Genomic DNA, 25,815 nt, shown 5'->3' with positions numbered 1-25,815 from the left:
TATAAATTTTCCCTAAGCCAGGGGAAAATCTGAACATTTACCAAAAATTATTAATTATAATTTTAAACTGAAAAATTCTCTCAAGGGTTATTACTGCTATGGAAGAAAACTACTTACCACAAAGTGATTTGGAACCAACTGCTGGGCCAAAAGAGTTAAGTTTCTGGGATTAAAAAACCATTACTTTTTCTAATGAGAATAATATAATAAAAAGGAAAAGCTTTAAAATAACAAAACAAGCTCAGCACAACAAAATTTTAACTAAAGCTTAAAAGAAGACTATATTATAATGAGCCTATCAGAAAATGTTAAACAATCTTTGGTAGAGAATCAAAAAAATTCCATAATTATGTGCTGTTATAAAAGTTTCTGGTTAAAAAACCACCAAGTTATCAGACTTATGTAGTTGAAATTATACACCACAAATAATCACATTAACATCTCTAATAAACATAAGATTTTTAAGTGTGAAAGAAACAAGTGTTAAGAAAATGAGCAGATTACAAGAAAAATTACTTTTTACTTCTTAAAATCCAATGACTTCATACGTACTCAATATATTTATTTGTAAATGTAGGGAAAAACCAGAACTTATGGGACTAAGTTAACTAAAACTGAAATAAATTCTATTTTCTTAAAAATTCAAATTAGTGATTTTGCCTATACACTATGGTCAAACCCAAATAATTTTATTATCAAATTATCTGGAATTCATTTTTTATAAATACCTCAAATGGCATGGAATCTCTATTTAGAACAATTCAGTAAGGAGATACAAAAAATATTTGAATGCATTAACTCCAAGTCATATATATTATTTTAGTGGAGAGCATAAGACAGCAAGGTAGTAGAAAATAGCCATCCACAGCCTTCAATTAACTTCTTAATCGTCTATTTTTACCAAAAGTATCACTTTCTCAGGTTATGATTCTTTTCATAAAGAACATCTTTAAAATTCTATCTTTTCAAATAGTTCAAATTAAAGAATATACTTCATCATTAATTCTATGTGTAAATTTCATACCTATATTAGGATGATTCAATATCTTCATTATTCGTACTTCTCGAAACAACTGTTAAAGAAAACAGGTAGACATAGTTCTGTTAAAATTATTTACTTGAAGAAATTCGGCTTCTTACAAGACACTAGGAGATCCTGGTAATGAGCTAAGAAAGAAACAAGAGATTTGTTCCTCAGGTTCAAATCTAACTTTGCTGACACTTGATTTCTAGGACAATTTTAACAAGATGAATTCAGATGTTTTTGTGTGCAAGTGTGTGTGAATACACCATACACAATAAAACTTATATTTTTATTTGACTACTCTTCATTGCTGGGAATAAAAGAAAAATACTGTGGAAATGAAACTAAATGATCCTTCACATGATTTTTATCCAAAACCAACTTTCCTTGGGGGCGGGGAAGCGGCTCCTGATTCTTTAGTCATCTCTACCGGTTGATCAGATACTTTACGAAAGATTAAATGACATAAACCTACATTAAACAACATTTGAAAAGGAAACAAAACTATTTTCATTAGCATTTTTGGGGAAACTTGCATAATAAGAGTAAAGGACAATAAAAATATATTTACCACTTTATATAAAACCAAAACATACTGAAAATAAGTCACTTTTTTTTTTTTTAAAGATTTTTTATTTATTTATTAGACAGAGATAGAGACAGCCAGCGAGAGAGGGAACACAAAGCAGGGAGAGTGGGAGAGGAAGAAGCAGGCTCATAGCTGAGGAGCCTGACGTGGCTCGATCCCATAATGCCGGGATCACGCCCTGAGCTGAAGGCAGACGCTTAACCGCTGCGCCACCCAGGCGCCCCTGAAAATAAGTCACTTTTTGAAACACAAATGTTAAAAACTCCATTCCTTTTATTTTACAATATAGGACCCATTTTTTAAAAGTCTGACCTAGCATTTTTTTTTCTCTATGTTGTCTACGAGTACTTGTTAAGATCAAAATCAAGCACCTAGTTCAAGAAAATAGAATGATTGATGATATTGCAAAAAGTCTATATTATGACTTAGGTTTTATCAGAATAAAATCTAAAGTTAATGCTTTCCGAGGTGATATTTCTCCAAGGAAGATATACAAATGGCCAGGAAGAACATGAAAAGATGTGCAACATCATTAATCACAAGGGAAATGCAAATCAAAACCACAATGAGATAAGACTTCAGACTCAGGATGGCTACTGCTAAGTAAGAAAACAAACGAGTAAATAACAAGTCTTGGCAAGGATGTGGTTAAAGTGTATGTACCTAAAAGAACTGAAAGCAGAGACTCAAACAGATAGTTGTTGTACATCCACGTTATAATAATACAATGGTATTATTCATAACAGCTAAAAGGTAGAAGCAACCAAGTGTCCACTGATGAATGAATGAACAAAATGTGGTATATCCATACAATGGAATCATATTCAGTCTTAAAAATGAAAGAAATTCTCAAAATCTTTAAAAAACAAATGAAAGAAATTCTGACATACACTGTTAACATGAACAAACCTTGAGGACGTCATGTTAAATGCAATAAACCAGTCACGGAAGGACAAATACTGTATGATTCCACAGGTACAGTAGGTACCTAGATAAGGTAGTCAAATTCATAGACATAGAAGGTAGCCAGGGCCTGGAGTGACACAGGTATAGAGGTTTATTGTTCAATAGGTACGGAATTTTCAGTCTGAAAAGATGAAGAAAGTTCTGGAGATGGATGGTGCTGATGACTGCACAATAATTTGAATGTACTTGACACCACTGTACATTTAAAAATGGTTAAAATGGTAAATCTTAGGTATATTTTAACACAAGTTATAAACAGAAATATAATGTGTTGATATGCCTCAAAAAACTTTTACACCAGTGGAAAAACCTACTTAAGGCTTATCTACCACGGAAATCTTGCCCAGCGATCCTTGATAACTGGCACGCCAAATGCAGGCAGGATGTAAGTCCGTCTCTCTGTGTGCGCACGTATATACATTTACATAAACTGTAACGAAGTCTATGATCCTGTAACTTTAACAACTAAAAACTGTACATCAATAAACAGAATATTAAAGCAAATTCATTCATGCTCATGTACATCATCAAGACCTATTGACTCGACCTCCAAATTTCATCTCACATCTGTCAATACTATCCATCCACACGGGCAACACTGGATTCCACAAGTCTCTGTGCATCCATTCCGCATTCCCTTTTCTGGACTCCCACCCTGTAGTCCATTATCCACACAGCACCAAACTACTTTGGATCCACTGGTGGTTCCCCAGTGCCATTAGCACAAAATCCATAATCTTCAACACAGGCTACCAGGCCTTGAAAATCAAGATCTTGCTTACCTTGCCATGCTTATCTCCTGACACTCTAGATAACATCTACATGGATGTCTCCTAGATGGACTTCACTCAAGCCAACCAGCATCTTTCTCAGTTGAACTTGCTAAGATCCCTCTCTACTCAGGGCCTTTGCACAAGCTGTTCCCCCTCTGCCTGGAATGAATGTTCTTCATTCACTTTTTGAATCATGAAATATTTCAAATTTATTAAAAAGTACAGAATTAAATATAGCACCTACCTCTGTATCCACCACCAAGATGAAATAAACAACTTATGCTAATATTCTGCCATATTTTCATAAGATTTTGTTAATAAGAAAAATTATAAATATTTTTTAAATTTTTAATTTTTTTATGTTTAAAGATTTTATTTATTTATTATCTATATAGAGAGAGCACGCACAAGGAGGAGGAGGAACAGAGGGAGAAGGCGGGGGGCTCAGTCTCACAATCCTGAGATCATGACCTAAGCCAATATCAAGAATCATATGACCAACTGACTGAGCCACCCAGGCGCCCCAAGAATATTTAATTAATAATTTTATTTAATAAAATATTGTTAAGACATTAATCATATAGTCATAGCCAGAGACTCATCCCCACCTCTCTTCTCTCCTTCCCACCCTAGACATAACCACTGCCCTAAGGTTGGTACATATCAAGCTACATACATACATACTTTTGTAATTTTCTATATGTGTATATATAAATAGCAGTATTACATTTTTGTGTTTCAAACTTTATATAAATGGAGTCCTATTGAAATGATCTCTCTAACCTTTTTTTTTTCTTCAACATAATGTTTCTGTGTTCTATCCCTGTTGTGTATAGATGTGGTCCATTTACTTGAATTGCCGTGTTCCTTTACAAGAAGAAACCAGTTTATACACTGTTCTACTGAGGATGCTTAACTTATTTATATATTTCCACTACTGCAATCAGTGTTATAACGAATATTCTTTTTTTTTTTTTAAAGATTGTATTTATTAATTTGACAGAGAGAGACAGCCAGCAAGAGAGGGAACACAGCAGGGAGAGTGGGAGAAGAAGAAGCAGGCTCCCAGTGCAGAAGCCTGATGCGGGGCTCGATCCCAGAACGCCGGGATCACGCCCTGAGCCGAAGGCAGACGCTTAACGACTGCGCCACCCAGGCGGCCCCTATAACGAATATTCTTGACATGTTTCCTTTAATACCTAGAAGCTTAATTTTTTGACAGTGGTGTATATACACCTTCAACTTTATTAGGTCTTGCCGAATTTGCCCTCCACCCCCATTCTGTACTTGAAGGTCTAGAACTCAAGAAATATTGAGTGCCTACACTGCTTGGTCTTTTCTATTTTTGGGCCCCATGGCCCTAATGACCCCTTTGAGCTATAAGTCTCTGTTACTGAGGTTTTGTTGATTAGAGCCTCTGACAAGGGAAACAATCTCTACTCAAAGGGGGCCCTATAGGGTTTTGGACTCATTTCCTCCCTAAAATGGCTAATGGGTTTTAAAAAGCAGCTATTAGTTTGCTACCAGACTCTTGTCAAAACTGAACAACTGTCTCAGAGAGGTGTCCACTGACCAAACTGTCTTACTCCAGGTACATGGATCAGGATGAAGTGAGGAATATAGTATCAGAAGTGTGTGTGTTTACATATATCTATATTATACCTATAATAAAGGTATTTATTTTTAGGAAGTTTTAGGTTCACAACAAAACTGAGCAGAAAGTACAGAGTTAGCATACACCTCCCGTCCCCATGTCCCCATAAATGCACAACCTCCCCAACCATCAACATCCCATACCAGAGTGGTAAATTTGTTACAATCACTGAATCTATATTGATACATTATCACCCAAAGTCTACAGTTTACATTAGGGTTCATTCTCAGTGCTGTAAATTCTGTGGGTTTTGACAAATGTGTAATGACATGTATCCACCATTACAGTATCAAACAGAATAGTTTCACTGCCCTAAATATCCCTTGTGCTTCACCTATTTATCCTTCCCTCTTCATAAATCCCTCGCAACCACTAATCTTTTTACTTTCTCCATAGTTTTGCCTCTTGAGAAGATCATATAGTTGGAATCATATAGTACGTGGCCTTTCCAGACTGACCTTTTCACTTATAATCTACATTTAAGGTTCTTCCATGTCTTTTCATGACTTGGTAGTACTTCTTTTCAGCACCAAATAACATTTCATTATATCAATGTACCAGTTTATTTATCCATTAACCTAATGAAGGACATCTTGATTACTTCCAAGTTTTGACAGCTGTGAATAAAGCTGCCGTAATACTATTTTGTATTCCCACCAGCAAAGAGAGCCCTTGCTGCTCCACATCCTTAGCCACGTTTGGTGTTGTTAGTGTTTTGGATTTTCACATTCTAATAGGTGTGTAATGGTATTTCACCGTTGTTTCAATCTGTAACTCCTAATAACAGATGGCGATGACCATCTTTCCAGAGGCTTATTTGCCATCTATAGATTTTCTTTGATGAGATGTCTGTTCAGATCATTTGACCAGTTTTCAATTGGTTGTTTGCTTTCCTGAGTCCTTTCAAGCCAATTTTTGAGCCCGTTCCAATCTCCAACAATACCAGATGCCTGCGGATAGTAGTGAACATGGATTGTTCATCAAATACCTTGTTGATTCTACTCTGCAACATCAGAGAATGGGTCATTTGCATAAGTAGCCCCAGAGGCCCTAAGGAGAGGGAGCCAGAAGTCACATCCTCTCACTTCTTCCTTGCGGGTCTCAGGGAAGTGGAGGGCATTGGTCTGAGTGAGGTGGCCTCAGGTCAGCAGAGGGAAGTGTGCCCAGGGGGTCCTGGAATCCAGGTGACTATCCCCTCCAACCTCCCCCCTCCGCAGGACTTTAGAGGACTGACAGCGGGGTGGAGCTCTGTGGGATCTCCTGTGTGCTGGGTGGGCAGTCTCCTCAGAACACACTCAGGGTTTCTATCTTAGCTTCTGACACCACCCAGGCCTCCTCTCTCTGCTTACCTGATGAACACCCTTCCAAATAAGACCCTCACCTCCCTGAGAAAGAGGAAATAAGGGGGCCTATCATGAAGTCACCTTCGCCTAGGGACTCCCTCGGCTGATAGCAGAGGCAGCAGTCTGTGGGTTAGGTTTTCAGAAAATTTATACTTCTGGTTTCAACTTTTTTATATAAAATTCACATGTAATTATAAAATCACAACTCACAAATCTGGGTTTTACTGTAACAAAAGAGTTTCTTTCCCCCCCAAGAAAAACAAGTCAAATACTATGCCAGCCTCTTACTTTCATGAAGTCATTTTACAAGCACTGAGTAATAAAATCAACCTCCTAAACATTAAAAAAATCATTTTATGAGGAAAAACACTTATTTGTAACTAAGGCATATATATATATATCCAACTCTATTTTTTTTCCAACTCTTTTTAAATACTGATTTTTTCCCTCTGAACCTCTGAAGAATGTATTATAAAGAATAAACACAAACAGTCCCTACTTTGGTTTTGCTATACTACACAGATTTTAAAGTGGCTAGACCTGTTACTAATAGGAGCAACATTACTGTAACTGTCATCTGCATTCATCTGTATTATTGTTATTGTGTATTTCTAATAGAAAAGTCCCCGATACCAATCTGGCTCTCCTACACTTACACATAAGTAAATGACCTCTGTTTGCTTCATTTGTTCTTGCTTTCTTATTAAGACTTTATCCGTTAAGTTGTTGTATTTGACTGTAAATCACAACTCACAAGCACTGCAGTACAGGAGCCTGTAACTGTTACTCTACACACCCTCCGCAAACCTACCGTGCGACACTTGAGCACCCTCCGTGCTCACAGTCCGCAGTGCCCCCTGCACCCTCGCGCTCCCAGAGGTTATCTAGGCTCCAAACATATTTGTCAGCTATAGATGTTACTGCACACAGATAATTTAACTAATATATTAGTTTTCTATTGCTGAATAGGAAAGTACCACACCCTAGCAACTTGTAACAACACACATGTATCATCTCATGGTTCCAGGGCATGGCTTCATTGGATCCTCCCGCTTCCGTCAAGGTGTCGCTCTCTCATCTCAGGGCCCCAGTGGGGAAGAATCCATTTCCAAGCTAACCCAGGCCGCAGCTATAGGACTGAGGACTCCGGCTTCTTGGGGGCTCTTGAGTGGAGGCCACCCTGACCTCTTAGAGCCTGCTCCTATGTCCTTGCCAAGCAGGCTTCTCCAACATGGCCATTTCCTTTATCAAGCCAGCAAGGATAATCTATCTCCAGGGCAGGCTGGCTAGCAAGACAGTCCTATATAACACAACATAATTGTGGGAATGAAATCCCATCACCTTTTCCATATTCTATTGGTTAGAAACAAGTCAGAGGTCCTGCTCACATTCAAGGAAAAGGGATTATACACAGATGTGAACACCAGAAGGGGGGATCACTGGGGGTTGCCTTAGAGTCTGTCCAATACAATTAAATGTTACATAAACCAATAAATTAAGTTTGTTGTTTAACAAAACAAGCCAAATTGAATAATCTGTAAATTCTAGATAAAAGCTGCTACAGAAATTGCTGTCCAGTTAATTGTGGGCAAGATAAATGTCAAAGATGAAAATAAAATCTAGGGGTCTGCTCTCAGATTGCTCCTGGGTGTCTTTAAATTCTCCCTTTATTAATTAAAAAAACAAAACAGGGGCGCCTGGGTGGCACAGTGGTTAAGCGTCTGCCTTCGGCTCAGGGCGTGATCCGGCATTCTGGGATCGAGCCCCACATCAGGCTCCTCTGCTATGAGCCTGCTTCTTCCTCTCCCACTCCCCCTGCTTGTGTTCCCTCTCTTGCTGGCTGTCTCTATCTCTGTCAAATAAATAAATAAAATCTTAAAACAAAACAAAACTGGAAATAGGAGCAAATATGAGTTTATGGGTGAGATCTGTGCAAGACGAAGCTGAATGCCAATCAACAGACCCAAACTAGGAGTGGGGGGGAGGGGGCCATGGCCTTACGTGAAAAGACTGGCCAATGGGTATGTATTTTGTTCCATTTAAATGTTAAATGTCCATATAATGTTTAATAATTCCTCCCGTTAGCATACTTCTTAACAGCTCCTCACTGCAGTGGAAGAGGGCCTCCACCTACTTTCTCACTGGCACGGGCACTTCCAGAAGGCAGTCCAGGAAATGCAGCACGGACAGGCCACACCAGCCCTAGTTCTAGCTCCCTTTCCTTCTCTCCTGCCTCAAGAAAACACAGCAGATTGCAAGAGTGGAGACCATATTGTCACATAGGTCCATGTTTGAGAATAAGTAACCTAAAGGAATGGATTAGCTGCATATCCTTCAAGCAATTCTCCACAATTACTGGTTTTTGTTTATTTCGTAAGCTGGGTTTTTGAGTGGCAGTGAATTCATGAATGCAGCTCCTGACTGGAACCTAGAATTTAGCCATTCTGTTCTACCAAGAACACAGATGAGCTAGAGAAAGGATTAAAATTATCTTCTGAGGGCACCTGCGTGGTTCGGTCAGTTAAGCCTCTCCTTCAGCTCAGGTCATGATCCCAGGGTCCTGGGATTGAGCCCCACATCGGGCTCCCTCCTCTGCTGGGAGCCTGCTTCTCCCTCTCCCACTCCCCCTGCTGGTGTTCCCTCTCTCGCTGTGTCTCTCTCTGTCCAATAAATAAATTAAATCCTTAAAAAAATTATCTTCTGAAAATTGGGACAACAAAAATGTACCAAATAGAAGGCCTGGAGATGAACCAGGGAAACAGTTACAGGAAGGGCCAAAGTTCTCATTAGAAAGTAATTTTTTATTCCAGTGAAAAAAATAATACACATCCATCTCAAAGATGTCTTTGCCATATTGCTCTATCGTTAGTTTCCTCTGACAAGGAGTGAGGGAAAAACCATAATAAGCAAGAGCATGAATGGGCCTGAGTGGGTTGGCTGTGCATAGGCTAAAAATGACAGGCAGCTGTGGAAAGAGGAAGAATGGTTGCTGCTGGAAGAAGGGATTAGTGTGTTTTAAGGGGCATACTGGCCTAGGACAATGACATGCCAGTAGCCTGACCTGCCAATCACCCTTCCAAAGAAACACTTCAATTGTCAGCTAGATTTGGGTCATTAACACTACAAACTCAGAGAATCGGGGCCAAGTGAACAGTAGCACATGGCTTTAGTAAAAGGTCTAAGATGTCTCCTCCTCTTCACAACTCCCCTCACCCCTTCCAGAAACCGCAATATTCCAGTTGGCTGCACACAGGAAAGGGACGGGACTAATTAATGTCAGAGCCTCCTCATCGGCTCCCCAAGTCAAAGGAAGCAGAGAGAGAGAGGCAGTGAGCCACATATCCGTGATCTCTTAGCCCAGAGCAGACCTTTATCGGCGAGGCTGCCAATCTTCCCAGTGCCTGCTCTTCCTTAGGAAAGGTGGAGAGGGTTGAGGGGAGAAGGAGAGCTGAAAATTTAGACCATGCTAAGACGTTTACCTTGAGATGGACAGTTATTGTTTAAAAAGTCAATTACTATATGTATCATTTGTCAGGTACAAGCCAGGAAAACAGAGGTTTGCAACTATATTAAATCGTCCCACACCATTTGAGTTTCTGATTCTAATTTATAGTTCATTTTTTCTTGTTCGTTTTCACACTGTGACATCATGATGTTTCTAGCATTCTTAAACTTAGCAGGAATGCTCCGAATTCACTAATACTCTCCAAACTTACTGTTTCAGCTTTGTGGAAGGCTGAAATCAAGGCCGGAGTTTGTTCGAATCTTGTGTGTTCAATTCGAGAAACGAGTGCCTCGTGAAGGCCCGAGATGGGTTTTCCCTGGCTACGAGGCAGGGAGGGCCTTTATTGTTTAGACTTCGTGACAGCTACTCTAGTTAGTTGTTCAGAGGCTGGACTGTTTCCTTCTTGGTTCTTGGCGTTGTTCCCCGTAACTGAAGTGAGTAAACAAGAGAGATATTTACTTTTCAATTCAGTCCTTCTAGTTTCGGCTTAAGGTCAGGGTCAGTCAAACTCCATTAGTGTTCATCAGTATTTGCCTCATTTATGAGCATTTTCCGTTTCTCCTCTCAACTGTTCTCTTCCTTCCTGATGCTTCTATTCCTTTTGTTTCGTACTCTTTTTTTGATGGTGGGAAAATCTGTTATACTTAGAAGTAGCCACTTGGACATGGCTTGGACAATCCTCATTCTATTTACACCCAAAGCATCACAGTCAGGGGCCAGTCAAATGCACATCATCCTCCTTGCACCAGACCTGCTCACTGTGTTGCCCTTGGCTTCATCAAGGTCACAGGACCCCTTCACTGCTTCCTTGGTCTTGATGCAGATGGAGAACAACACTGGCCATGGGAAACTTGACAAAGGCAGAGTGGCCAGGCTTGTTCCCATTGGGAGAGCTCTTCCAGGCTGTCATCAGTCACAGGGAACTGGGTTCGTAGGAAGGGATGACATTCAGATCTTCTTGTGCCTTTTGACACAGCCTTCTTGGCCTTTCCAGTATTTTGTTCTGATATGGGTTTGGTGAGGGGCAGGAGCCCTTCTTTGCCTTCACTGTAATCTTTGTAGAAATCCCATCTGTGTCTTTGATAGCTGTTTACCAGTCTATCAATGAGAGGTGTGAGCACTGCTTTACCCTGCAAGTGGCATTCAGCTCCTAGAGACTGCTGGGTCCTCGTTTAAACTCTCTCAGAGGTGCCTATCCATTGAGGGATTTTATATATGATATGCCTATATTAACAGAACCCTATGGATTACACTTTCAGCTTTTACATTTCTAGGATCACCACTTCATTCTTTTTTCAGCCTTCAGACACCTTATGGACACACCACATATTTTATAAAGTTATTGCTAGTAGTATAACAACTTAGGCAAATTTCTTAAGTTCTTCCCATGAAATGGTAGTTGGAAAAAAAGTTCTGAAGACAAGTAAATGAATATATATTAGATGATTTCTAACTAAAAAAAATAAAATGGTTGTTCAGTATTGCTTCCCAACCTTGACAACTTGTTAAGTCAACTGTTTGTTGCAAAGTGAAGAGAAGGAAATGCTTTTTAAATGACAGGCAGGGCGGCTTTTCCAAGTTTCATCTAGAGAGATTACAAGATTATAAGATTCTCATTTCTTATAAACTGGTACCAATTTTATATTGCTTGAGTCCTTCTCAAGGCCTTGCACAGTTCCAAGCTCAAGCTGGGGATAAATAAATGTACTGTTTGAGAGAGCGAATCAAATCATTTCAAACAAAAGATATCAAACATAAAATAGATCAAATTTGGAAACAGTTTGAATTAGAAATGATGGAAATTAAAATGAAATACCATAATGCATCCATAAGATTGACAAAAATTAAGAAATCTGCTAACATTAAGGTGCTAACATTAAGGTGCGGGCAGAGCAGCAGTAAATCTCACAGTGTTAGCAGAAGCATAACTGGTGCCACCACTCTGCAGAGCAATTTGATATTATTTAGTAAAGTTGAGGATATGCATGACCTTCAACCTAGCAATTCTGCTTGGAGAGACACATCCTTTTATACATCTTCACAAAACACACACACACACAATAATGATCCCTGACTGCAGCACTGCTTTTGCAGCAAAAACGAAAAGCTAACGAGGGGGGAAAAGTGAAACACAAAAACACCAGGAACAATCTACATATCCACCAACAAAAATACACAAACTGTAGTACATCTGTTAATAAGAAAGTGGGTAAGCTGTAGCAAACTCGTACAATGGTATGCAGTAACAGTGGTGAAAATAAATGCACTAGGCCACAGAGACTAACATGACTAAAACTGTAAGACAACGTTACATGAAAAAAGGGAGTTGTAGAAAGATAAAAGGTTTATAGATAAATAATATGTGGTATTTTACATATAGAAACACACATGTGAAAAAATGTTTTAAATCTGAATGAGAATAAGAAAGATCAAATTCAGAACAGTAGTTATTTCCAGGTAGGAAAATACAGGAATAGAACCCAGAAATAACACATAAGGCTTCTGTTGTATCTGTAATATTTTTTTTTTTAAAAGAAATGAAACAGTTTAGTCTAACAAATGTCACAAGAAAGCAACTTTTTTTAGAATGGGAAAGACATTTTGAAGTCCCCATCCAAAAATTATAAATAGGCCAGTTTACTATGTCAACAAACTGCCCAAATTAGAAAAAAATCATAGTATGACTCTTGAATAACAGAATGACAATATGATTTCTAAAATAGCCAGATGAGGGGCACGTGGGTGGTGCAGTTGGTTAAGCAGTTGACTCTTGGTTTTGGCTCAGGTCATGATCTCAGGGTCCTGGAATCGAGCCCTATGTCAGGCTCCACACTCAGTGTGGCGACTGCTCCAGGATTCTCTCTCTCCCTCTGCCACTGCCCCCACCCCTGCCCCGCTCACCCACACTCTCTCTCTCAAATAAATAAATCAATCCCCCCCCCAAAAAATAAAGAAACAGCCAGACGGTCTAGCTTAAAACTCAAAGGTGATTTAGATCTCTAGCCAACCCCATTTCCAAGAGAAAATCCTTCCATGTCTACGCTTCAGTAAATCTCACATACTTTCTTGAGAATATAGAAATAGACATATGCTTTACAGCCAACAAAGGCCAAGCAATTAGAATAGAGGTGTTAAGGGGAGCCTGGGTGGCAGGGCGGTTGAGCGTCTGCCTTCAGCTCAGGGCGTGATCCCGGCGTTATGGGATCGAGCCCCACGTCAGGCTCCTCCTCTATGAGCCTGCCTTCTTCCTCTCCCACTCCCCCTGCTTGTGTTCCCTCCCTCGCTGGCTGTCTCTATCTCTGTCGCATAAATAAATAAAATCTTTAAAAAAAAAAAAAGAATAGAGGGGTTAAGAGTCAGAGACAGAATACAAACATCAAAAACAAAAAACAAAACTACTACCAAGAGTAAAACAAATAAAAACTAAAGCAATTCTTTATGACTAATCCTTGGTCGAGCGCTTCATTTTAAGGAGGACGGAGAGCCTTAACACTGTTGTGGAGACAGCAAAGGTTTCCCTGAAGAAATGACTCTAAGGCTGAAATGTGAGGAATGAGTGACTAAAGATGAATCAAGTGAAGGGGGGTGGTGTGCTTTAGGCAGAGGGTGGGGTGAAAAGCTTCAAAGTCCTGGTGGCTGGAGTGAAGGGTGCGACTAGGAGCAGATGAAAGAAAGTACTGTAACTGGACCAGTAGCAGATGGGGCGGGGCAGATGCTGTGGGGAGCTGGTGGGTCACAAGGTGGAAGAGGAAGGTGGGGCCTTGTACACCTTGTTAATGAATTTGATTTCCAGACCACCAAAAACGGAATGCCATATTAAAGTTTAAAATGAAGGTATTTTGTATTCTTGATGACTTTTTAAACGCTGTGTGTGAGGGTGTGGGGGTGTGTGTACATGGGTGCAGAGGGATGCAAAGTGGATGCAGAAAGACCAGCTGGAAGGCTACTGGGGCAGTCCACAGGACAGACAACAGCAGCTTTGTCTAGAGTGGTCGTGATGGGAAAAGATAAAAGCAGACATTCTCAAAAACCATGTAAGACAGAAGAAAATATATGGAGAAATACAATCTTCTTTCAATAAATTTTTTGTTAGATTAAGAGTTAATTAATGAACACATGTATCTGGCTCAATGGCACTTAACTTGAACCATAAGACAGTTTCCATTTCAAGTTTTTTTTTTAATTTTTTATTTCTACTGAATTAAAAAAAATCCCAAGTCATGATCACATAGATTGGAGAAAGGAACCAGTATCAGATGGTGTGTCAGCAAGATTCAGATTGATTACTTTACAAAGATATTTCTCCCTGAAGTTTATGTACAGCTCTCAGACAGGTTCTAGTCTAGGCTGCTAATCTTATCACACAGAAAAGTTGGAAGACTGGAAGTTTCTACTGGAAGGATAATAGCAAATGGATTCTTAATATACTCTTCGGATGTGCTTGCTCTCGAAAGTTATCTTCCATATTTGGATGTAGCATTTGTGTGTTAAACATGCCCAATGATAGGTCTTTGAACCTTCTGTCCAATAACTAAAGAGAACCAACAAGGTTTAGAAAACTCAAATTTTTGGTCAGTGGACTACTTGAAAAAATCTGGTTATCTTATCTTCAACATGTTTCTAGCCAGACATTAACATTATTGTTATCACCTTTTAAAGGAAACTTGTTTGAACACCTTCTCCCTCAAAATCCATCGTATTTCAGTTTGAAAGATAAACTTCCCACCAATTCTTCACACTGTACACTGAAGAGACAGCTTTTAATAGCCATGATTTCATGATAACCTGTTTTCAATATTTCTTTCAAAGCCAAATCAAGATCAGAAGTGTGTTGCTAACCACTAATTTCATGGCAAATGGAATACTGAGTGACCAGGCGGTAGGTATAATCTTATTTATTCGCATGGCAGAATAAATTCCTTGCAGAATTACCGCCCCCGTATGTGCTTGCCAAAAAAAGGCCCTCCTGGTGTTTCATCATTACTAATTCAAAGACAACTTTTGCAATCTACAACCCAGCTTGCAAAATGCTAACTCTTATCACTTAGGTTTTCACCAACCCACAAAAGAATTGGTCAAGACTTTTCCTTCAAATGGCCCACACATGTGAAAAGAACAATAAAATGAAATATGGTATAAAGAACGCATATGTGACAGTAACTGGCATTTCAACATATGTCCAACAGAGATATCTGGTAAGGAACACTGCCAAAGAGATTCTTCTGCTTTCTCCTTGACAAAAATATGTGTCAATAATCATACGATTGCTTTTACAAGTTTGGTTTCTTGATAATTTGTTAACAGAAATTTGATTCTGAATATTGTTTCCATGGTTCTGTCCTCCTTCCTACCTATAGTGACCATGGTAAAAATTATTTTGCCGATGCTCTGGAAAACTTACCAGAGAGGTTGCTGGGCTTTATCTGAAAACTCACCAAAGTTTACGTGGCTTAGGTCGCCATTTGACAACATTTTATACAACAGATAACATACCAGACACTAGGAGTAAATGGATTATTCACTTAATAAGTCTAATTATCAGATGTCAGTTACTGAAAATTGATTGTACTTTCCCTGCTTGTACAAAACCACTGTCCTAGCACAGAGATTCACAGTCTATGTCGTTGTAATGCTGCAGCCCTCTTTATTATTAAGGACATAATTCTGAGTTACAGCAGTCCTATCTTTATTCTCATTTCAGGCTTTACTACTCAGTAAATCACTTCAGAACCACTGAGCCATTTTTGTGAGTTGGGACTATAATGCAACATAGTAAAACAACAGAAAATGCAAATTAATAAACAATATGCAGAATATAGGTAAACTGCACCCACCTGGCTATGAGCTGAGAAAAGCTAACACAGACTTTGCCATCCATGTATAAACTAATGTGTCCAAGTTTAAAAACTTAGCAAAATTTCTGAGAAAATAATTAATCTTACATTTTGAGTACATGAACTATCAACAAAACTGCTTCATTGTTTTGCTTTTCCTCCAACATTATTAGGCTGCTTAAAAGATCCCCAGAAATTGCTAGTATAGTTCATAAACCCCATGAGATTCATGGTCCAAAGAGGAAGGGGTAAATACAGCATCGAACTCATATAATTTTTTAATGATGGAAACTTACTAAATTGGATCCCATTAATTCAAAATATGTGATACAAATAATACGAGTATATTATGTGAACAATGTTGAAGCCAAAGATGCTTAACAATTCCAAAGACCAAACTGCTTTTGAGAGCTTTATATTTTAGAAGTTTTGAACAGTTGTGGTATCAAATTTAGGTTACTTTGTTTATCACTGATATTGTCAAAGGAAAGTACTATTTCCTATAAATATGTTACACACAGAAGAGAACATAAAGGATGGGAATCAGCTTAAATTCTGATCAAGTCCATAATAAGATTTAACTGAACGCTTTTGGAAATGAGATTAAAGTGAATCTTTATTTCAAATATATGTGTTACCATTATCTGCCTTTTAATAAGCACACCTATGACATGGACAATATATTTTGCTATTTTTTACCTTTAGGACTTCACTGTCAATGCCAAGGAAAACAGATTACTTCTCATTCCATTATTTCTTTTTTAGCTATAAAGAAAGACTGGGAGATCCTACCGGCCAAATGCTGAATGTTCTACAATGCACGGGAACTAACCAAGCCTCATCTGTTTGTTTTCAAAACTCTTAACTGAGAGCAAATCTATGAGAATGAATGAATATTATTTCAAAAATAATGACATATACACAGTGTACAGGCTACATTTAGTGAATGTCTATCTTTCCTTGGATTTTATTTTCATAGATTAAAGAAAACAAAATTGCCATCATTCTTTATATACCTATTTGGAAAAGCAACACTTCATCAGCAAGATTAGCAGAATTTTCAACAGAAATTACTTGTCATCAAGTACATTTTTTAGTTATTCAGATAAATAAAGCAACATTCAGCTTCACATCTGCATGTTTCCACAAGTTCAAGTGTGGTTCTACAGTCGTCTCTGGGCCCCTTTGGGAAAGACTGAGTGGGGGTCATATTACTGGGCATCTAACTTGCAAAACAGGCCGCAATCACTTAATGTCACTTAAAATCACCTGGTGTACCAGAGTAACTCACAGATTAATCCAGGAAGAGTGGAGAAGCCAGACGGGGGTGGACGGAGCCACTTAAGCACTTTGTGCATTTTTAAAAGGTTCCCGGCAGAGGGGTGGCAAAATCTGCTCCACTGTGGCTCCAGCCCAGTTTGAAAAGAGCATCTTTGGATAATTTATCTGCCCAGAGAGGATGCCATTTTGTAACTCATAGAACTGCATCATAATTAGCTAACAGATCAGTGCTAGACGCTTCTCCCAGAAGACATCCGTAAGGTATACCATCTCACAGAGGAAAAAAAAGAATGTGGCAAACATTTCGTTCTCCCTGGTCAGAAATATCAAAGCTATGAAAGTTACATTGATTGCTAAATATAAAAGTAGTACAAAGACAGATCTCTAAGTATATAAAATAAACTGAGTTATCTGGCACTGAGCTAAGTGGGAAAGCCTTGCTATCACAGACCCAAATTTTTAATTTAATGTTAAAACCATAGCAGGTATAGTTGAACACACCATACTAAAAAGTTCTTACATTAAGATTCCACCTGTTTTAGGAACTCCAAGTTATCTGTCACATTTTCATATGTAACCATGACCCTATTACATTCTAATAAAAAATCACAATGTATACTAATTCACCACATACAAACTTAACATATAGGGCATACGTGTTAAAATATTTGCTTCATTCTTAATGCACTAAAATGTGTATCGGAGAAACTTTTCCCACATAAGTATAATGAGCAACCTGAAATAGCTTTCCTAGGTTTAATCAGGGCAATCTCCACCCTAACTCCTTTCTTTTTCTCCCCCTGCTGTTTTTTATTTGCGTTCTTTGAAGAAATGTTACTATTTTTTACTCTAAGTTAACTGAGAGGCTAGTTCCTGTGGAAGAAGGAAGAAAAGAAAGTGAAGCAATAAAAAGAAACCGTCTATGGGCATAATTAACTATAAATAGATTTTTTAATGTTTTTTTATTATATTATGTTAGTCACCATACAGTACATCCCTGGTTTTTGATGTAAAATTCGATGATTCATTAGTTGCATATAACACCCAGTGCACCATGCAATTATAAATAGATTTTTAAATAAAGCAGAATCCTGAGTATTTCAAAATATTTGTTACAAAGTTTTATGCTACTGAATTAAAAGACATAAATCCCTTTCATATGGTGTATTCATTTGAGTTGTAGATATTTCTCAAACAACTACTTGATAAATATAATTGAAGCATTATTAAATATAAATACTGTTTTATATCATGTCTTCAGATATTAATGAAATGTAGTATTTTACCTAAAAGGAAATTTAGGATAACTGATTTTACAGAATATCATAGATTAATAAACTTATATTCTAATTACTTACTATTAAAATAATTAAATACCTTTTGTAGACTGGTAGGATTTAGCTGAGTTTTGTCTATTATTTTCACAGCAACCTGAAAAAGAGAATCATTAAGGTATATATTTGAGAATATGTATTTTGATGGATTAAAAACTTATAAAGAAAAAATCTTCTGTTTCATTCCTAACTAGATGTAATTTAGTTATATTTGGTGTTCACATCACTAGATGGTAAAGTTGTGACTATCTGGCAGCCTTAAGATGTGTTTCACTGACCTATGTCTTCATCATATCAGATTCTGAGTCAATAAAATGACACCTTTCGTATTACTTCCAAGTCTCCCCTTTAAAGTAAAGATCATTTGTATCTTAATCTTTTACTTCTGATCTTAGTATGTTATAATTACCAGAAAGGAGGGGCTTATAAGCTTTCAGTAGGTTAAGTATCATGTGAATAAAATGATTAGAGAAATCAAACACCCAAGTTTGCTTATAGCAGTGGACTGACCAAATGGATTAAGTCTAAGTCTCTGCCTAATAGAACCTGCATCTGAACAGCTCCTGGAGCCAGAATGGGCAGAGGACTAAAATGAACCGTACGTGACAATAATATTATGTATAGCACAAAAGAAAAACTTATTAAAAACAAATTATGACTGAGATCTTCATAATGTCCTAACTGGATCCAGGCAACATTAAGTAATATTAACTTTTTCAGTCTTTATTATACAAATTATTAAATATTAGTAATAATTATTAAATACATAAATTTTTGCTATCTATATACACATAATTTACAACACATGGGATTTTAGAAGCCCAATTCTCTTACTACCTAGAAAAACACCTGTTTTTAACCGCAAGTGCAATGTGGTCTCTAAATAGATAAAGTTAGTGGGTGACTTTATATACATTCATAACTAATTTACCTTAAGCAGTAATTAATGAGAACTTACACTGGCCCTGCTGCTAGGGTCGGGGAACAAAGGTGGTCAGAAATGTTTACAGAAACCATATAAAGAAGACAGAAGTCTGAGGAAAGCTCAACCGCAGTACACGTGATTTATGAAGATGCTACATGCAGGGACGTCTTTTCTGAACCTTCAAAGACCAACTTTTTGTGCCATAATATAGCTCTGTCTACAGATGTTCCATTCACACATATCTCAGTGTTTACTATATTTTAAATGTCATTTATTCCAAGCATCAGCTATAGGAAAGCTTTGTCATAAGACTCTGGAGAGATCCAAGCAAATATTAAAAAGCATCATGAAAACTTACCTCTCTACCAGTTAGAACATGTCTTGCCAATTTCACTTTGGCAAAATTTCCCTTCCCTATTGTTTTTTGTAAACGATAATTTCCAATGTGAGGCTGTTCATCTGTTGCTGACGTAATGGAGTTTCTACAGCGAGGGATGTTCTGTCTGCTACTTGATTTGGTAGGCTGGATATGCGGTTCAGTGTATCCATCCACAGATGTATGCTAAGAAAAAGGTTGTAAGATTTCATTGTTAATGAAATTATATTTTAAAAAGGACAGTTAAAAAGACTACAAATAATTGTCATTAATAATTCAACTTCAATGAAAATACATCGCACTACACGATTTTAAAGTGAGAGAGTTCTATTTATACTTTCTACTTGACTTTAGCTCGCTTTGCCAGAGGGAATATAACTTTAAAATGAAATGTTCTGCATAACTTTAGGCATATGTTTTCTTTTTTTTAGAGAGAGTGCGCCTGCACACAAGTGGGGGGAAGGGTGGACGGGAGCCGGGAAGGAGAGAGAGAGAGAATCCCAAGCAGGCTCCACGCTCAGTGCGAAGCCCAGCGTGGGGCTCGATCTCACAACCCTGAGATCATGAGCCGAGCCAAAATCAAGAGTTGGATGTTGAACCAACTGAGCCACCCAGGCTCCCCTAGGTATATGCTTTTGATTAAAAAATATATATAAAGAGACAGATAGATGGAAGCCACACAGACCATTACTCCTCTAAGGGTATTATCCCCTTAGGTCGAGATGATGACACAGCCCAGGACTGTGTCATTAAAAGGGCAGAACGTCTTTAATGCCAAGACAAACAAGTTCACAAATACAGATCTGTTTCTCCGAACTGGCCCCGCTACTTGTCACATTCACGCTTTCATTTGCTGGCATATAGTTCAGTCAACTGACCAACCAGCTGCCTGCTTCAGGTATCCTGATCGCTCCCTGCCCAAGCCCCTCACGCAGCTTGTGGTGCTCAGCCAAGAGCCACAGCGCTGACCGAATGCCCACCGCAGTCCTCCTCAGCACTACTCTTGAGGTAAAGGTGTGGGTCTGTCTCACAGTCTCACACTAGCCCACAACCGTGGTGAATCCTGGTCAAGGGCAGGCTCGGCACCTGACCCCAGGACCAGCTGCCCTACGAACTGTTTCACCAGCGCTCGATGCTCCGGCTCTCTCGTTCGGTTTTGCCTGCATTCTGACACACGTCTAGCCGTTTTTGTGAGAACACAGAGTCACACGTAATAAACGTAACATCTTTCTCCGACAAATTTCTTTAAAATAGCTGAAGATGAGTAGCACAAATTAACAAAAGAAATGAGTATTTTTTAGTTGCAAAGTAACTAATTCAGCCCACGCTGTCCGGCCTATACAACTACTAGCTTGCCTAAAAAAATTTTGACCAAAAAATTTCTTAAGGGCGACATTAACGATGACTCCATTTACCATGCTCATGAAGAACATGACTCAAGGTCATTTTTCTCTTTGTTATTACTTTACGATTTTTTTTTAACAGGAGAAAATAAAATTTAATTATGTATGTAAAAGGGCTCCATAAAACCTGAGGTCTCTACTTTCAGATTTTTTTTTTTTAACACGGTGCAAATTAAAGAGAGGTCTCTGGGTCTTACGCACACCTCAGCCTCCGGCCTCATTGTGAACTAGTGCCCCTTGGTGTATTCGCACAGCAAACTGCTTTCTCGTAGCTCATTACCCGCTCCACCTTACTATCATTATACACTGACTTCTCTGTCTCTGCCACCCTACCATGAGCGATTTGAGGACAGGGATGTTTTCTTTTCATTTTTATATACTCACCACATTGCACAGCGCCAGACTCAGAGGAAAGGCTCAATAAATCAATACTTCTCCAAGTGTTGTCCCTGAACCAGCACCATCAGCATCATCTGGAAACTTGTTAGAAATGCAAATTCTCTGGCCCTGTTCCAGACCTACTGAGTACCAAGCTCTGGGGGTGGGCCTAGCAATCTGTGTTCTAACCAATCCTCTGGGTGATTCTGATGCAGGCTGAAGTCTGAAAACTACTGCAATAAATAACGTAAGAAGGAGGTAAATGCAAAGTTATTCACTGGCTCTTACAGACTTTTCTATTATCTGAGCACAAACAAGAGATGTTAATTATAATCAATTTCTAAGCATTAACAGGTTGCTGTACTTTGCCCCATAAATTGTACTTCTCTACCTGAACTTGTTCTGCAGGGAATGTGGACCTGTCCATGCTTCAAGATTTAATTTTATCTCCTCCTCAAAAAGCTTTCTATGTCTTTCCACAAAGCAGAGTTGATTCCCTCTCTCTTTTGTTGCTATTTTTATATCCAGTACAAATTTCTACTACTGGAACTCTCACACCATCTTCTAAGTATGTGTCATGGTCTGTTTTCACTGTTAGACCGAAGCTCCATAAGCTCCATAACTTAATATAGTGTTAGGTACAAAGAATGCACTCAGTATATAAATGCTAAACTGAAGGAATTCAGGGCCCTTGTACTCCTGATGCCCCTTAGAGAAGGACTTCTGGGAAATGATGCCCTGCTGTCCAAATCTTTGATGCATATTAATACCCACCTCCCAATACTGGTTGCAAGGCACATCCTGACGGTAAACCAAACTATGACAGACTGCATTACTGGCCTCAAATTTTCATGCCCCTAGCCACGTAACTCTCTAGTGTCCTTCCACTAAGAGTAGGACTTAGTTCCCCGCTCTTTGGGAGTTCAGTCACGCGATTTACTTTGGCCAAAAGAATGAGCTGGAAGTGACAGTATAGCTGGTCCCAAGCTGGTCATCAAGAGATTTTGCTGTGTTTCAGCTTCCTCTCTTAAACTTCTGCCATCAGCCCGAGAAGGACTTGCCCAGACTGACACCAGAAGGAAGATGAAAAATACATAGAGCAGAGCCACTCCCACCTGAGCCCAGATTAAATCATCTGGTTCCCCAGATGACCCACTGACTCATGAGAAATAATATATGCTTGTTAGTTTAAGCCACTGGGTGTTGGAATGGTCTGTTACAGCAATGTCAGCTGATACACAGACTTATCACTATTTTTAAATGCAGAGGTAAACATAAGGGAACAATGAACAATTAAGAGATTCTTATCAAACATGTTTAAATTCTAGTAGTCTGCAAACATAAAAAAGAGGGGTTGCTATATAATCAATTCCCTAAAGAGAAACTCGTGATCAAATAAGTTATATATGGGTAGAATCCCTGACTTTTTAGTATCCCCAGCAAGTATGGTAAGAAAGAGGGCTCAGCAAACATTTCTGTAAAAAACTGGATAATAAATATTTTAAGCTTTGTAGACTGTAACTATCTCTGTTGCTTATGCATTTTTCCCCCTAGCTTCTTAAAAATTTAAGAACCTTTCTTAGTTCAGGGCCATACAAAAAATCACCAAAAGGCTGGATTTGGCCCATTGGATAACACATGACCTCTAACGTAGGATTACATTGTTTCTGGATGATTCCACCAAAAGAATAGGAGATTCTAGGAAAAGCACAGGTATGGCTGTGTCTACCTGGAGAGCAGAGAGAGGATAGGGGGCTCATCTAAAAATATTATTCTTTCTCATCCCACCACCTAGGTTGGAAAAAGTGGCATATTCTCCAAAATCCTTTTTAAAAATAAGATCTCAACTTTTGACATTCAGCATGATCATTTTATGAGCCATCCAACTTATTCAGAATGCATTTATATGAGTCTTATAAGTTAAAAATAGAATATATAGAAAATATATTATGTAATTCTGATTATAAAACACCCACCCAAAAATATTTCCCCCACAACCCCATCTTTTCTTAGGATTGCCAGAGCACCACTCAGGTGCATACTCTTTCCGTGAAGAAACTCTCTGAAGAATAATTTGGAATAACTGATCTCATTCTTTCCTGATCAACAGCTTCACTCTCAAACAGAAAACCTAGCAAGAATATGAATTCAGCTCATGCTGGATTAAACGGTGAGTTTAAGAACTATCTCAGCCCTAAGGCTAGTAGATACAGGAAATCACGTTAGCTTAATTATAGAATATCTACAAGTTTTTGTCCCCATCTTTAGCTGAAAACGCAAGGTTAGATCTTGGCCTTTCCTTCTTCAAGTTGTCCACTCAAGCCAGTAGACCTTGCTTTCTGTCATTCTTCCTGCAGCAGTGGCAACGGAACCCTAAAGCTTGCCCAGAGTGCAGCATATTCAAAGTAATTAAAGGTCATAGTTTCATTAGCTCTTCAAGGCTGCATCTCATGGATCCACAGTCTACTTCTTGAATAAGAACAGAATTTCTCCTGCCTTCAATACCAACTGAAATGAATTTTTCTACTCACTAGCTATGCATTCTTGGGCAAGCTATTTTAACCTTTATGTGCCCGTTTCCTTATCAGACAAACTGCTAGAAATCATGTCTTTGGGGCAGGGAGGGGGAACCTTAAAAGTATCCAGGGAAAAACAACACAATACAAACAAAGGAATGACAATTCAAATGGCAGCTCACTTTTCCTCAGAAACAACAGAGATCAGGTGACAATGCAAGATATTTCATGCGCTGCAAAAAAACCCATACTGAAACCCTAAATTCTTTATCCAGTGAAAATATTCTTCAAAAAAGAAAACAAAGACATTTTTAGACGAACAAGAGCTAAAAGAATTTGCTGCCAGAAGACATACACTATATAAAACACTAAAAAAAGTTTTTCTGTCCAAAGGGAAATGACCATAGATGGTAACCTGAATCTACACAAAGGAATAAAGAGCTCTGGAAATAGGAAATATGTGAGTAAGTATAAAAGAGTACATATTTCTTCATCTCTTACTTTCTTTAAAAGACACTATTTAAAGCAAAAATTTATACCACCGTACTATGGGGTTTATAATGTAAGCAGATGTGAGTATATGTGAAAATACAAGTACAAAGGCCAGGGGAATTAAAATACTCTTACAAAAGTCTTACATTTTATCTGAACGGGTACAATATTAACAGTATGGAGACCATAATAATATATGAATGCATTCTGTAATCTCTAGAGCAAGCACTAAAATGCACTAAAATTGCAGAGACATAGGTAAGAAATCAATAGAGGAATTTAAATGGAATACTAAAAAACACTGATTAACTCAAAAGTAGGCAAGGAAGGAAGAAGAGAGGAACAATACAATAACTACAACAAAGAGATGGGACAAAAACAAAAGAGTAAATTATAGACTTCCCAAGCAGATAATTATATTTAACATAAACTAATTATTTCAATTCAAAGAGATTATCGAATGAATTTTTGAAAAAGCCTGTCTTAGAGACAGCTAAGAGATGCACTGTAAGTATGAATACACAGATAGACTGAAAGTAAAATTATGGGGAAAAATATACTATACTATGCAAACAGCAAAAGAGAGGTAGGGACGCTATAATAATATCTGACAAATAGACTTCAACACAAGGAGTACTGTACTAACGAAGTAAAAAGAGACACCACATAATGATACAAGGGCAAGCAGAACAATCATAAATATAATTATGCATGTGCTTTGTAACTCAAGTTTCAACAAGCAAAAATGACAGAACAAAGAAAAAAGTACATAAATCCATGACCACAATTAGAGATTTTAACTCCACTCTCCCAAAAGAAGAATCGCACGTGCGCACACGGACACACACACACACACACACACACACACACAACCCTAAGAGGAAAAGAACTCTTCTCAACATCCTTGTTGCTCTATGTATCAAATTACCTTACAGAGAAACTGTCCACAGGTATTATTTTAGTTCTCTTTAGAATGACAACTTTGGATTTTTATCAAAGGACAATTTAAAAAACAGCCACATCTTGTGCGGAAGCACGACTGAAGATAGCACTAATAATGACTAATGCTTATTCTGTGAGGAGCCAGACAATAAATCTGAGTGTAGTTGCAGAAAAATTCTCTCAACTGGTATGCTTCCTTTATTATATTATGTTATTGTACAATAATGCCTCCCTCCTTCCCCAATTTCAGTGTTTCAAGGTGAATTTTCACTTCAAGAGGCAAAATAGTGAATGGTTTCAGTGAAAATAGTAGCTTTATGAATGGCAAAGACTTTTAAATAGCAGAAAAGAATGCTTATTGAAAATAGAAGGCCTGTGGTTTCTCTTCCTGTGTTCCTACAGCACCCAGGACATTTCTGTATACAATAGTAAATACCTTACAGTGTGACTGCCCTTTTTTTTTTTTTAACTACCTCCTAC

General features: G+C 38.2%; 1 protein-coding gene across 3 annotated transcripts in view; it reads right to left on the bottom strand.

Moving 5' to 3' along the window:
• MARK1 (microtubule affinity regulating kinase 1) overlaps positions 1 to 25,815 on the bottom strand; it is a 95,688-nt gene that overhangs the window by 50,135 nt on the left and 19,738 nt on the right. For all 3 annotated transcript variants that reach the window (XM_034667207.1, XM_034667206.1, XM_034667205.1), the window contains exons 2-4: positions 19,587 to 19,790; positions 18,347 to 18,400; positions 1,025 to 1,073 (exon numbers count right to left, since the gene is read on the bottom strand). In XM_034667207.1, the coding sequence (XP_034523098.1) occupies positions 1,025 to 1,073; positions 18,347 to 18,400; positions 19,587 to 19,790 (307 nt within the window). The remainder of the gene's footprint in view (positions 1 to 1,024; positions 1,074 to 18,346; positions 18,401 to 19,586; positions 19,791 to 25,815) is intronic.

Source organism: Ailuropoda melanoleuca, chromosome 8, assembly GCF_002007445.2.
Source record: "Ailuropoda melanoleuca isolate Jingjing chromosome 8, ASM200744v2, whole genome shotgun sequence".
In the NCBI taxonomy this organism is placed as follows: domain Eukaryota; kingdom Metazoa; phylum Chordata; class Mammalia; order Carnivora; family Ursidae; genus Ailuropoda; species Ailuropoda melanoleuca.
The sequence above is the reverse complement of the archived record's forward strand: the minus strand, read 5'-3'. Positions and strand labels throughout refer to the sequence as shown.